Source organism: Labrus bergylta, chromosome 1 (assembly GCF_963930695.1).
Source record: "Labrus bergylta chromosome 1, fLabBer1.1, whole genome shotgun sequence".
In the NCBI taxonomy this organism is placed as follows: domain Eukaryota; kingdom Metazoa; phylum Chordata; class Actinopteri; order Labriformes; family Labridae; genus Labrus; species Labrus bergylta.
Genome location: NC_089195.1, coordinates 19,730,634 through 19,745,597, shown reverse-complemented (window position 1 = coordinate 19,745,597; position 14,964 = coordinate 19,730,634). Strand labels below are relative to the sequence as shown.

General features: G+C 40.2%; 2 protein-coding genes across 3 annotated transcripts in view; one reads left to right on the top strand and one right to left on the bottom strand.

Annotated features, from left to right (window-relative positions):
• The window catches only part of ttyh3b (tweety family member 3b), a 28,586-nt gene extending 25,044 nt beyond the window's left edge, over positions 1-3,542 (top strand). For both annotated transcript variants that reach the window (XM_020643377.3, XM_020643378.3), the window contains exon 15: positions 569-3,542. In XM_020643377.3, coding sequence (XP_020499033.1) covers positions 569-703 — 135 coding nt within the window. In that variant the 3' untranslated portion in view covers positions 704-3,542. The remainder of the gene's footprint in view (positions 1-568) is intronic.
• A 1,723-nt stretch (positions 3,543-5,265) lies between these two features.
• Positions 5,266-14,483, bottom strand: LOC109991416 (beta-1,3-N-acetylglucosaminyltransferase lunatic fringe). The gene is made up of 8 exons (XM_020643690.3): positions 13,988-14,483; positions 9,214-9,262; positions 8,629-8,731; positions 8,387-8,540; positions 7,935-8,020; positions 7,688-7,847; positions 7,508-7,593; positions 5,266-6,213 (listed from the first exon to the last, which is right to left on the bottom strand). The coding sequence occupies exons 1-8, from the start codon at positions 14,390-14,392 to the stop codon at positions 6,153-6,155; spliced, it is 1,104 nt and encodes a 367-aa protein (XP_020499346.2). The 5' UTR covers positions 14,393-14,483; the 3' UTR covers positions 5,266-6,152.
• Positions 14,484-14,964: the final 481 nt, after the last annotated feature.

The following is a 14,964-nucleotide window of genomic DNA, read 5'->3' as shown; positions in this document are numbered from 1 at the left end:
GTGATTGTTGTAATCAAACCCCCGGCTGTCCAAATGACTGGTCAAAGTTTTTCTGCTGTACCTGTGTGTACGTGTTTTCTCACATCACCTCACACCACATCTCTCTCTCTCTCTCTCTCTCTCTCTCTCTATCCATCCTTTCATCTCTAGCCTATCTGTCTTTCTTTAATTCTCTTTCTCTATCTCTCCATCCCTCTCCAGCTGAGTCTACCGCTGTGTATCTCTATATGTCTCTCTCTTTGTCTCCATATATCTCTCTCTATGTCATACATATCAATCTCCTTATATCTCTCTATCAATGTCTTTCTCTATCGCTCTCTTTTATAATTTCTATCACTATCTCACTTTCTGATCCGATGATTATTAAGACTGTTTAAACATTACTCTGTGTATTCTTCTGGATACAGAATGCTTGTTTTATGGTGTTGACTATTTTTCCTGCTTCTAATTGTCTCCCACTTTGATATCTCCCCCTCGTTGTCTTCTTCCCCATCATATTTCCCCTCCTTCACTCATTCGCTATACCCTCTCCTACCTTTTATTTCCTCACTGTCCTTCCTCTCCTCAGTACACCTCTAGTATGAGGGCAAAGTACCTGGCAACCAACCGACCAGACCAGAACCGACGCTCTGTACCCAACGACCAACTGGACCCTGCCAGCCGACCTCACCCCACTGCCCGTCCACAGTCCTCAGTCCACTAGAGACCAGGGTCCCACCAGTTCATCCCAGTACTGCCTAAATCAAGTTCTTGAAGCCAATACACAAGGTCCAACTCAACAAAGATGAGAGTATCAAGCAACACACAGTTTGTCAACATGCCACACAGGACTCATCAACCTAACGCCTCAGCAAGGGACTACACTTTGATGGTCCAACTCTACTTCTCAACCACATTTATCAGAAGAAAAAAAAAGACAGAAGAAATTCAATTTCTTCTCCTCATCCTACCCACAATGCACTGCGGGTAGAGCGCCTTGGCTCCGCCTCGAGTTTCTTTTTCTCCTCAATGCTCATCTCGTCCACTGGGATCCGCAAACTGCCCTCAAATGGAGATAGTCACTCCCACCACTCAATCCCCTGTACTATTCAGACCACCACACGCTGACACAAACAAGATCACACACACACACACACACACACACACACACACACACACACACACACACACACACACACACTGTACAGAGCTGTAAATAGTAAACATGTTCTTTACTCTGATATCATAAAAAGTAGACTGTTGAATCATTACTGGTGATGTGGTGAGCTGTGTGTTTATCATGGAAACCTTTGCTGTATCTCTTATACACACACAAACACACACACACACACAGGCGACCACACATCTGTATAATTAACAAGCCAGTGAATCAGAAAGCCATGTTTAGATAAAAAAGTTACCACCACATACACATTCTCTATAGCCTAACTTTGTGGTCGAACTAAGACTTGAATTGTGAGCTTGAAAAGTTTGCCCACATGTTTCTTCATAATTGTTTAGGCGCACATGCAGTACATGAGTCGATAAACACATTTCCAACAAGAGCCAGGAATCCTGAAGTGGACTGTGGGAACCAAGTGAGAGATAAAGGGCATAAGAAGGCTCAACCTGTGCCAAAAAACTCTAAAAAACTGTGAGATGCCTGATTCTGTCCTCGTCTCCTACTCCAATGTCTCAGAAAAGGGAAAAAAATACTGACTTGGAATGTTTCCCTCAGACTGTAACCGGAAAAGACACTTGAAACAGGAAAACGATGGACAGAAGTGGAATAAGACTCACTAGAAATATTGCGACTACACATTTTGCAAGGTGCTAAATAAGCCAGTTGAGGTCCATTGAGATGATCAGGTCTGAGGAGAGCAGATTTTCTTTTGTTACCTTAATGTTTTGTTTTCATTCAGGGATGTAATCAGATGAAGGAAAAGACGTAATCAATCCTTAATGGAAAATTTGTGCAGAAAACTGTAGAAAAAAATTAATGTCCCTGGTATATAATGTTACATAAAAGTGTTACAGGGAAAGTCAAGTAAGAGGAGGTTTTTTTTTTTTTACGTTTTATCATAAGCTGGAATTCGGGATGTGAAACTGTGACAAACTGTAGTGTTTTGTTTTTATTATTTACTTCCTGTGTTTTTTTTTTTTTTTTTCAAATGGTGGCCTCTGATTGACCCGAAGCCACTATTTCATTTGTTTCTATTATTTTTTTATTTTTTTAACCCACAAGCACAATTTCTCCTCAAGGTGACTCTGCACGATGGAGAAGTAAAAACACACTGCCTGGGACACTGCCGGTGGATTTTTTTTCCTCCCGCTATAAAGCTCTCTGTACAGTGTATAAAAACTGTATCCGTGAACCTGTGTGTGTGTGACATCACTGCAGCCTGATTGGCTATTGCTCTATCTCAGTGTTACTGTGTGTAAGTACAGTGGTCAGTGTGTCTGACTGGCAGCAAGCAAGGGCCAGCCTATCTAGCCTGAGTCAATACAACACAGATGTTACGCATGCTCTCATACACGCATATTATAATACACACAAATACACACACACACACACACAAACACACCTGCTGTACAGGCATCTTCGTTAAAAACACACACATGATCTCATCCAAAATACATCTTTTACAACTTTTTACCTGTTTACATTCACTTCTAGAGAGGTAGTAACTACAAGCCCCTTACTCAACTGTGACATCACACTGGTATCTGTTTGCATTCTGGGTGATGTAGTATGTAGAGGCATCGTTTCAGAAAAACCTGGAATGTAGAAATTAGCACATTCTCTCAAACACATGTCAACCACCCATTCCTGTACAGCATTTTAATATGTTACTATTAATAATCAATGACCACTTCTCGTATTAGCGAGACAATCTTACCTGTGTGATTATACTAGAAAGAAAATGTCCATGTTATGGTAACAATGCTACCTATGGTCTAGAACTTTACAGTGTTTTTTTTTGCAACGTCGATGGAAACAATGTTAAGATCTGTGGGACTAGTCACTGATTAATGGCCTTTCATAATGTTTTTAAACTCTTACAACACTTCATATCGCAACATGTTTTTTTATTTTTCTCTGTCTTGTAAAAATCAAACTTTAAAGATAAAATAATAGCTAGCTGTTTTGTAGGAGAATAAAGGCAAGGGCAGCGTTTTTCCTCTCTTATTAATGGTGAATGACTCTGTCTTGCAATGTTTTAATAAGACTATTCCAGTGTCGTCTGCACACCTGACTTAAGAGGTTGTATTTTAAATCCTGTGCAATGAATTCTGGGATGAAACCCATCGGATGCAGTGTGTCTTAAATTACAGCAACACTCAAGTTTAAGGGTAAGTCATGTTTTTGCGTGTATATGTGGTATTACAGGACTTCCAATACACCTTGGTCCAGATGTGTCAGACAAACAATGTTTTTTATGGCTGTTTTTATTTTCTGATGAATTAACTAAGATATTAATGATGTACATGTCAAAACTGTGGTTATGATATCATTCTGGAATAAATGTTTTAAAAAAAGGAATTAAAGCAACTTTAACATACTGAGGAAAGCTGTGTTTTTTTCCGATGAAAGACAAGAGGTTTCTGTCTTGATGTAACTTGTAATTCACAATCAGGGTGCAGTGCTCTAAGTGTCAATTAAGCTACAATTACTCTTAATCTGCAATGATCATACAGCTCGGGAGAGTGTTAAAGGACTACCGGAAAAATATGATTTTCTCTGGTTCTACTTGTTTTTGTTCTGCCCAACTCCAATTGCTACACCTATTAATATCAGCCTTATTCTATTATCATTTAAAATGTTAATATGAATCTAAGAGCTGCTCAACTTCAACTGCATACTCATTATAGTTGCTGATGTTAATTATCAATCTATTATAATACTTTGTTGTTACTACTAATACAACACGTTCTCACTGGCATTGTAGCTATAAATCTATCTTATTCATTGTTGTAGTAGTTGTTATTGTTGTTGCTCTGTTATTCTCTACTGTATGTGTCTTTTCTTTCGGCATCTCTTTATCCCACTTTCCAAGCAGCACAGATTCGACTGATGCCTGTTCAACAGGCTTCTGTCTGTTGAAAGGCTTTTTTAGTTTGTATAAATAATATAATGAAGAGTATGATCTATACCCACTATTTTTGTTAGGTATCTTGAGATAACATTTTAACATTTTTTTTAATATAGAATACTTATGTTTTAGATGAGAAACCAGCATTTCTTGGAATAAGATTTTGAGTTGTTCCCTCTCCAAATTTTCTTAAAATCAGCATCTTCGGGCACTGGTTTAGCAAGTCTTAGACAGTGAAACAGGCACCCCATCTACAGAGGCACAGATTCAACTCCCGGTCCTGTCAGTAATTGGTGCATAATTCCCACTATTTCTCCTCATATTCCCTGTTGATCTTCAGCTTTCAAATCAATGGCAAAAGCTCATAAAATCTATATAGTAATATAATATAGTGAACTTGTTTTTGGATTAATCTTGACGATTGCTTGTATTAGATACATGTGTCATTTTACTCTCACTGTATTACTGTATTAAATACACCCATTGTTTGTTGCTAGTATGTGCACTACTGCATGCAGCCAACAGATGTCACACTTGGTTTGCACAATGGGAGAGAGGCCATTACACAAACATGTACACATCGGGACTTCAGTCTGTTCCGTTAAGGAAGTTGAGTCCCCACAGCATAAAAGAGTAAAACAAGCCCACATTAACACACTGATTACTCAGGTCACTTTAGCCCACAAAGATTTTCATTAACTAACATGAACTAACCGTGACCCTCAAACCCTACCCTACTGTCACCAAAAAGTCCACAAATGTTTTTTCTCTGATGGGATAGGACCAACCCCAATTGACTGGTCTTTATTCTGAAAAATGTCCTTGAAATTAGGCCATGTCGTACCCACACATAGAAAGTCATGCTGTTAGCTAGTGTTTTGCCTTTGTCTTTACTGGGCCGTGTTTTAGGCTTGATCAGATAAGAGGACTGCTGTTGTTTTAGTGCGTGTGCGTGTGTTTTGGAATTTGTAAGTTCAGTGGTGGTTCTGTCTCCAGACAGGAACCCAGTAGCTCATAAACAAGGTCAAAGACAAAAGGTCAAAGACAAAAGGTCAAAGCCCTGTCTCTTAGTATGTATGTAATGTAACAAGAACACAATCTCAGAAACACAATCAAGTATTTGACCAAAAAACTGTTTTTATTAACTCCAAATTTGATATCTACGTAGAGTCCAGATACTGGAAAGATCATGAACATTTCAGATTCTTCATTTTATTGTACATTTATTTATTTAGGTACAGAATGCAACTCAACGTCTCGCGTTCAGTTGTAACAGCTGCTTTTAAAGCACAGAAAGATTAAGGACAACCCAACATGAGTCATTTCTCTAATAAACCTATTAGTTTATGTCTATTATAGTGCTACTGTATAACTCTTTAAATGTCAAACAGCATAACACATTCATAATCCACCCATTTAAATTGATAAAGGAAGAATGTTTTGTCACAGAGGTGACAGTTTGTTCATTTTTGGAAAATACCATTATTTGCCTTCTTATCAAAACATAGATGCTTCAAAGCTTGATCCAATGCTTAGCAAAAAGACTGGCGACAGGAGAACAGCTAGCTTGGTTTTGTCTGGATTATCTTGTTTTATCCAGCACTGATTTAAGTCACGTATTAAAACGTTTTGCATTGTTAGTTTACACACACTTACATATATGTTACGTTGGACAAATTCCAAGCTAACTGTTTCCTGTTAGCAAAACTAACCGCTAGCTTAATACTATAAATGTTGAGATGCTTGTTCTCAACATTTCTTTAAAAAAAAAAAAAAAAAAAACATTTTTCCCCTAAATGTTTTTGTATCACATGATAAATTTCATGCAGCAGAAAGAAAACATCAAAGTGCTCAGTCATCATGATATCAGAGAAAGGATAATACTGAACACTGACAACATAAAACTTCAGATATGGAGTCTGGATTCTACAAAGCCATCAAAATCACACTTGTGTTTTTCCTCTTCTCTTTTTAAAAGTGCAACTGCATTGAATTCCCCCAGCATAAGAGAATATTGAGTTAAGGCACTTAATAATTGTCCTCCACCAGTCTGTGTGTCTCTCTTGATGGGTGTTAAAGTCACTGGGATCTTGGGCACCAAGGAGTGTCTGGGTACAGCAGACAATGGAGCGACCTGAACCTGAAAAAAAGAGGGAAATGAGTGTCACAATGCCTGGAAGCTGCCCACTGGGGATTTCAAACATTAGATCATGAATACAAATAGTCTTGTGCATACATCAACAAACACACAATAAACAAAGCCAGGAAACTTGTCGTAGTAGTAAAACATTCACAACGAGAAGCCCTTACATAAAGGAGGATTGTAGTACACGTTTGCACAACTCAAGCCTTTCCTGGAACTGACAATTAAAAAAAACACACAGTGTGTACTATTGATTGTACCAATGATTTTTATTTTTCTCCACATTTTTCAATTAACCCCTACATGCCAGTATGTCAACAAGCTTATCTCATGATTATCTCATCTCACCCTCCATCCCTCCCTGTAGCACAATGCCATCAGTGTCAAGGTACACAAGAATGACAATTAGCCAGATTCTTTGCACAATAACACAATGACTGAACAGAGGACAACACCAAACAGAAGAAAGAAGGGAAGAGGGACTAATAAAAAATAAACCTGCTTTATATCAGGAAGCCTGGAGATAAGATCAGGTTTTTCTTTGTTTTGTTTTGTTTGCCTTTTTGGATTATATGTCTTTCCCCAAGCAGCAATATACTGTGTTGAAAAATGAAGCCAATGCAGAAGTGCAAAACCCTGCAGATCCCCAAAAGTCACATACACACCATATTCAAAAAAAGCCTGTTTTTACAGCAGAACTTAACATGTTCACAGCATGGTACAAAACACAATATTGGTCGGATTAGTTGTTGTCCTCCTGGGCACACGCTGTACGTGAGGTGAATATTTCTTAATAACACATCCGTTTTGATTTTATGAATGAAACATGTTATCTATAGCTGGGCATTTTTTTCTGTAGGCTTAAAACTTCAGCTCTCAGCCTGTCGTTAGATCATTCAGGCTTTGACTATTGGTATTTACAATCTATGGTATTTCCTCTCACTGTTCTGTTATGGCCTCTTAATTCACATTACAGGCTGTCTTTTGAAAATACAAGACCACCTGATTCAGGACCGGTCACAAAAAAACCACTCACTTTACAGAAGATAATTTTTAATAATTAATTTATTAAGCTAAAAACTCTAAGTTACTGTGAGTATCTTTTGCTTTCTTTTGTGTTATGGTCAGAAAAAAACCAAGGCTATTGAAAATTGTCTGGCTGTTTTGTGAGGCCCCCCCAAACTGTATCATTAACCGTGAAATGATGCTAGTTGTTAGGTGTTCAACCGTTTAATGCAGTCTATTTTACATACATGCATATAAGCAAAGCTCCACCAAACTAATTTTTTACCTTGTAGGATCTTCTTTTAATGACAAAGGTCCTCTCAGGTTCACAGTGTTTTTGCTGTTTTCTACAGTGCTGTAGCTGAGTGTCACCTAAAGAAGGGTGAACAAACAAATACACAAGCTGTTTAAACATTTGGCAGATAAGGGAGTCTGTTTGTGTGAGTGTGTGTGAATGTGTGTGTACCTGGCTGTGAGCATCTGAAACCAGTCCGAGGTTTTCCAGGTGGGAGTGGAACAACGCTGAGCGGATGAGGCTCACACCAAGCAGAGCTTCCACAATGTATCCTACAGTGCAGTCATCTGGAAGGTGAATGTGCTCAGCTGTTGTCATGAAAGAACCATCACTACACAGAGAAAAACAAGAGTTACATTAGAGGAGAGTCTACAATATCTCTCAAACAATCTCATCGCTCATCGAGGTGAATATTTACCTGGCCCAGGGCTTCATCTTGAGCGCGAGGCCTTGACTGAGACAAAAGCCTGCTCCTCCTGTGGCAAACCAGAAACGCACCTGCTTCTGCACACACACAGACAACATCTTATCATTATTATTAATAAAGCTGCAGTAAACATTTGTTTTGCTGTATGTATTGTGTCTCTCTTTGAGGCCAGTGAAGATCTGACTTTGTGTTTAGCCAAACCCAGGAGATAAACATCTTTATTTTTCTTTGGACACTTTCATCAGAAGCAAGGGACTAACTACCAAAGGGGGTTAACCACAGGATTAAGTCACCGTGCAGGGACATGATCCCTTAAATAACATATTTACATTTTTAAAGGAAATATAGGCAACCATTGGGACGACAAATTGATCCAATACAGTAGTTCCAGAAACTGTAGTTTCACAATGAAGTTTTGGGAGACATGACCAAATAAAGCTTACCATTTCAGTGGGGCTGAGCCTCTCCATGGCCTCTATTGGTCTCTCAAGGCTGGGCCGGCCAATGTAAATGTCCTGAATGTGACTGTACTGAGACAAGAGTTTCAGGAGTGAGCCGACGTTCACGTAGTTATCATCATCAACGTGACAGAACCACCTGCAACAGAGGTTGTTTAAAGTTAGTAAAAGAATACCTGTATGTTTAGGACAAGACTTTGTTACTGCGTGTGTCAAGTATGTCTTACTTCTTGCCAGAGGTGATAAAGGCATCATATTCCAGAGCCATTTTACAGGAGAGGGCCTGACGATTGTGGGCAGCTGAACAGTTGGTGTTGATGAGGTGAGCTCCTAGTAATCAATAAAATACAAAATCAATAACCAATATCTCAAACAGAGGGGTTGGAAATATTAAAAAAAGAACAGTATGGATTCGATGAAGAAAATTTGAATAAATGTTTGTTTCACAAGCAAGTCAGACATTTGGATCCTATTATAGCCTGACTGCTTGATAACAACTTATTAAATATCCACATTACAGATCAAGTTCTGTAATCTGTAATGTGGATATTTAAGAAGAATACCTCATTGAAAGTTAAACAACTGTATTACTGAGATGAGGAAAGGCCCACTGATTAGACTGACTTCCTGCACCTCGTGGAAACACAGTATTGCCCAGTCAGCAGCCTGGTTCCTGCACTATGCAGATAACACTGCAGCTATTCAGCTAAAACTATGTTTTGTGTGTGTGTGTGTGTGTGTGTGTGTGTGTGTGTGTGTGTGTGTGTGTGTGTGTGTGTGTGTGTGTGTGTGCGTGTGTGTGTGCTGCTCACCCATCCTTTTCCTTAGCCTCTCGTCCTCTCCATCAGTGAACACGTACGTCTATGGAAAAGAACACAAACACAGTTCATGTTATTCCAGCAGCCCGTAGTGAACAGCAGGGAAACAAAAACACTGTCACACAGAAGTACTCATTGCTCCGCCATCTTTGATTGTAGACGATTGTTTATGATCTCAGGTGAAAGATCCCACTGTTCCGTCTCTCACACACATGCTTACGTACAACACCACACAAGCTAGCAAGTGACGCCGCTAAATTGGATGGAAGCCAAGACAAAAGTTCTGATCTTGTTCATCAGCAGCCGAGCAGCTGTGTGTGTGTGTGTGCACACACGTGTGTAAGTGTGTTTATGTGATGAGTGAAGGGGTTGAGGGTCACTGCGCACTCAGGAAGCCATGTAGACCCCTCAAATTTCCACAGGAAGTGAACACACACCCCGGGTGCACACAAAGAACTGTCTGTAAATATTGTGTTGGCTCCAGGACAATAGATGTGAAATGAAACAAAGACAATGAGGTTACACTATTGCATCTCAGCTTTTATGTAAGACTTTCTAAATCTGTATTGTTAGAACAGTGAAGGACGTTTTTCCTTGGCACAAATAGTCCTAAAATAGAAGAATTTTTGGTAATTCATTTCACCACTGGGGGGACTACTGAGGAGAAGACTTGGGGCCTGGTTCTGAAGGTTTGATCAGACGCCTTTCATTGGCAGAGCTTGGGGGGGGGGGGGGATTGTAGACCTGGATGAGGGAGTTCGGGGAAGAAGGAGCCAAGTTTGTTGTCATTATTTTAGTTGGTCCAAGTTGGATGCTGATCAATGGTTGATCAGAAAGAAAGCCTGGCTGGGATAACAAGGAGCTGTATTCTTTAAGAGACAACCTTCAGTGTTGAAAATAAAGTCAATGCAGAAATGGGAAAATTGCAGTTCCTCAAGTGTCCACTTGAGGCTGGCTCCAAAAGCCCAGGGAATCACATACACCCAAAAAAACTGAAAATCTCATGTCTCATGTCTTTATTGGCACACATTGTAGGGTGGAACATTTAATTAAGCTAATCTACCATAGATAAGGGGTGATATGTTGAGACAGCATTTACAATACGGCAACCACCATGGTTGGGCTTCAAAACACCACTTCAGTAGCCAATGGGTGACATCACTGGGCCTATGTCCATGTTTAATGGACGGTATTCTTAGATTGCAGCAAGTCATTCACTAAGGCATTAAATCAGTCAAGTTAATTTCAGCAACGCTGCATGGGTCCTTGAAGTATTTAAAATGAATAGTGTGAGACTGCATGAGAACTCTGAACATGCAAATCCTCTGATCAATACTTAATGGTTTGCTGCAGTGCAGCCTGGGGGTAGATCAGTGGGAAAGATGCCAGAAGTCTGGTTGTGCTTCTGTAATGTGGCGTTTGCAGCAAAAGGGTGTGTGTCTCTTTAAATAACATAACTAAGAATGTGTTCTGGACTTGCTCTTTTATAAGTGTCCTGTCCTTGTTATGATTTGGTGCTGTTTAGATAAAAAAATATACCAATTTTATTTATCCCTCTTCGTAAATCTCACTTTAGATGTAAAGGTCTGCACTGCAACCTCATGTACATTGTTTAATTTATAATATGATGAATCTGAGGAGCTAGAGAATACTTTTTTTTTTCAATATTTTCCAACTACACTGAACACACTCCCCTGATGATTCCACTTTGCAGCTTCATTGCCAAGCTGCACAAACTCGGTCAAAAAAAATCTTGGCTACAAGTCTTGTATTCCAAGAGAGAGAGAGGGGGGGGGGGGATAAACAGCTGTGACTTTTTGTCAGCCTGTTTTTTCACTACTGCCTCTTGAGCCTCTAGAGAGAAGTCAGCTTCTTGGTTTGGTGTCTGTCTGTGTTGTACGAGGAGGGGAGGAAGGTGGGGAGGGTGTGTGTGTGTGAAGAAAAAAATGTGGCTGCGAGGAGTGGGGGGGGGGGGTAATGGGTCAGTAGACCGCCAGAAGTTGCGCTTTACGACACAGGAAACAGCAGCAACAACAACAATCAGGGCAGGAGAAAGTGTGTGTGAGTGCGCATGTGTGTGTGCATTTTAAACTTCCAATGAGAAATCTGAAGAGTTCCCAGGGCATGTGTGTTTGTGTAGGTAACACTGTGAGAACTTGTGTGTGTGTGTGTGTGTGTGTTGCTGTGTTTCCATTACTCAGCAGTCTTATAGGATAGAGGTGTGCCTGGGAAACAGGTAGAGTTACACACACCTGACCGTGAGAGCCAATGCAAGAATGCGTCACACACACACACACCAGCTGATTTCCCAGACATAAGCTCTATTTTCATGTCAACAGTGTGTTTGTGTGTGCGCGCGTCTGTGTGTTGCAGCAGATGAAACATGAACGACTCTCAGAGGTTTAAATGGGAATCAGAGCGACCGCTGTCATCTCCACACTCACGTCTGCGTTCGATTAGGAGCTTTGAAGCGGCTGGGTGCAGCTTGCCACAGACCCATGTGTTTTGTAGCAACAGATTTGTCTTTGACTCATTCACCACAGTGAATCAGACCCAAAATGTTGTCTGTTCTACTGTTTGATCTGAAATACTTATCTATGAGACTGTGTCTAACGTTTAACTTGGAACAGATGATCAGTGGCAGGAGGAGAGTGCAGGTTTTCTGATTAGGTCAAAACAAACATTTTTAAGCAACTTAATTGTTAATCAAACGAGAATTTCTTTGAACCAGAAAAAAAAAGTATTCCAATTGGTCATATTTTTTTTTTTTTTTTTAATCTTCTGTGATATTTAACTAATTTTCACACAATGGTAAGCCCTGTTCACATCTGCAACTCCTGAAAATGTCCTGAAATATTCAGGGTGAGCTGCATGAGGAAACACAAACAGTCAAATTTCCAAACTGTATCCAAATTTTACTCAGCTGCTGACTAAAATTTCCGCATCTGGGGAACCGATGTGTGAACGCAGTAGGAAATATTCACTGCCACAATTAAGTGGGAGGGATTTGATAACATTTATATCCCAGCGGTTGGTGTGATCATCCTGCACTTCTAAAAGCTGCTTCATGCTCTTTTAGTTAGGCATTATGGTTTTTTTTTGTTGATAGTGTGACTATGTCCTATTCAACGTAACATTGATATAATAGCATTAAACTGTCATCATAACTGCAGACTCTGTTACTCGTACGCAATGCCATGATGACAGGGAAAATGTCCTGATGTTTGTGAATAAGCTACTCACAAAGATTTCAGGGGCAGGTTTTCAAATGTGTCAGTATTAACTTTAAAGTGTTACCTTCAGAGAGATAAAGACCCTGGGAAGCATTTTTTAAACTCAAGGAACTGGTCATAGGCCATATCACAATTTTGCAATTAATCAAGAAAAAAATGAAAATAATCATTGGTCGTAGCTGTATTCAGGTTGTTTACTGGTGTAAGAGACACAAAAGTTCAACACTTTATTCGACATAAAAGTCAGACACTCACAAAGCACTTGTGTAAATCACCAAGTGTAATATAATCACCAGCTTATATTACACAGTAATATAAGCTGTGAAGTACCAGGGTTGAAAGTGCTCAGACTTAAGAATGACTCCTTTATTACTTAAATTAATGGGTTGATTATACCATCATATTGTGAGAGGTATTTTAGTGCACTTATAGAAGATGTACCAGAAATAACATGGGAGTGGTAAGTGCTGCTTCCCTATCTCGTGGAGCAGTGGTGGAAAGATGAACTAGAAAAAGAAAAGCGTTTAAATTGCACTGGTGTTTTTTTTTTTTTACTTTCCAACTCTGAAATTGCAAACTACTTTCAAATGTAATTTCCTCCTCTCAGATTTCAGATCTACCAGTATTTATGATGTAGGGGGGTGTTTTTTCAAAAATCACAGTCAGATCTCCCCCACTAAACAATTGTTTTGTTTTTGCAGACCACAGACAAATCTGCATCTCATAGAGGCTGTCTAATGAAATTCATTTATCCATCTGACTCCTATTATAGTATTGCCCTTCCTGTCTACATGTCCCCCCCCCCTGGTCTGTCAACACATGGGCAGCAGTGAGGTCGGCCTGTTTTAGCCCCTCAGATCTCCCTCTCATGCATGACAAAAGGCCTCAATCTCTGTTTTACAATTGACTGGCTGGAGAGATCAAAGAGGCCAGAACATTTCAGGGGGGAGTTATGACTTGACTGAAATTGCAGCAGGAGATGAGGGACACACACTGAGATAGAAAGTAGCCTATTCACAAGGACAGATGAAGTACAGCTGTGATCTTAAAAGTATCAGTCCATGTTTTACTGGTTCACATTTTCCTTCAGGTGACCAGTCATCAGCTAACACACCACGTTAACACAACAGCAGCAGCAACAACAACTACAACAGTGAGTTACAAGTTAATGCAGGTTCTACTTGATTGACTTATTCCCCAGTTTTGGAACTGAGATGTATCCAAAATCACAATTTGACCTTTTTTTTTTTAAACATAAAGTAATTTGACCCGTAAACAGCGAATAAAGCACAACATTGAATTGGAACTATACTGTCTTATAATCTTATAAAAAGCTCGCTGTAGTTTATGACTCTCCAGGGTTTAAACTGTTTCAGCTGTTATGTTTTGGGAGGCTATACTTTTAAAGTTAGGCTATAATCACATTTCTAAGATTTGGTAAGATAAAAAAACAACAACAGGCCTTTCTGTTGTAAAAACTTTAGTTTACTTTGACATGTAGTCCTATCTTCTGTAGGCTTTAGGCAGTAGCTCACCTGTTGCATATTTCTGGAGATCCAGGTGTCCAGCAGCAGCTCCAGCCTCTGCCGGTGATATCTCAGGGTGCTTTTCACCGCTATGAACACGTCCTCCGGGAACAAGAGCTCCATCGGCAGGGGGGGAGCGCTTTTCCTCGAGGGGCCCGTAGTCGCTCTTCTCTCCCGGGTCAACTTCCTGAAATACGCCGAAAAAACTTTCCCGCCGGCCGCCTCTGCAGCTGCCGGAGGCTCCGCCGGGTCAGCGCTGCCCGGCTGTCCGACGGTGAAGACCAGCATCCCGGTTACTAGCAGGCAGGTGACTGCGGCTGCCGCGGCGCGTGGTTCTACTGCGGAGCTGAATGTGCACGCGGGTTTCCACATTGTGTCTGTTTGTGAGGCTTCACAGTTTCCTTCATGGACCATTAAGAAAGTCTAAGAAACTGTCTGCTTCAGTCTACAGCATCTTCTTGGTTTAGGCACGGGAGTGGGTGACCCCACTGAGTGATTGTCTACTTTAACTGTGTGTGAAGTTAGAAACTCCACCAGTGGGCGGGGCGGCGTTTTTTTTATTCATCCTATGGCAGTCTTGAGCGCTCTCAGTGGGCGGGATTAACCAACAGAGGCGGTGAGGGCTCCGCATGAACGTCCACATGGCAGCCGCAGAACATTAACTTATAGGCTACTTCTATTAACAGAATTCATATGAAAGTAAGCGTGGAAGAGATATTTCGAGAGGAATTCAGACATAAAATAATAGCAGCAATGAAGATATTTAAAAAAAAAAAATGAAATTATGAGTATAGGCTTTTTATCCACCACTTTTAAAGTCAGAAGGAACTGATGTTTTTAAATGCTTTGACGATGTGGGATGTGCATTAGGTCTGCACTCAAATAGTGTATTGGGGACAAATTCATGAAAAGACAAAAACAAAATGTGTTTTTTTTTCCCCCAAAATATTTGTTGGACCATTTTTGCAAATATTGGATAGGCCAGC

What these genes read in the sequence shown, in the direction of transcription:
- LOC109991416 (XM_020643690.3), bottom strand. Translation starts at nt 14,392, where the DNA reads ATGGTCCATGAAGGAAACTGTGAAGCCTCACAAACAGACACAATGTGG. An exon ending in GAGGCTAAGGAAAAGGATGG is followed by an intron (nt 8,732 to 9,213) that starts GTGAGCAGCACA and finishes ATTGATTACTAG; the next exon opens with GAGCTCACCTCATCAACACC. An exon ending in TTTATCACCTCTGGCAAGAA is followed by an intron (nt 8,541 to 8,628) that starts GTAAGACATACT and finishes CCTCTGTTGCAG; the next exon opens with GTGGTTCTGTCACGTTGATG.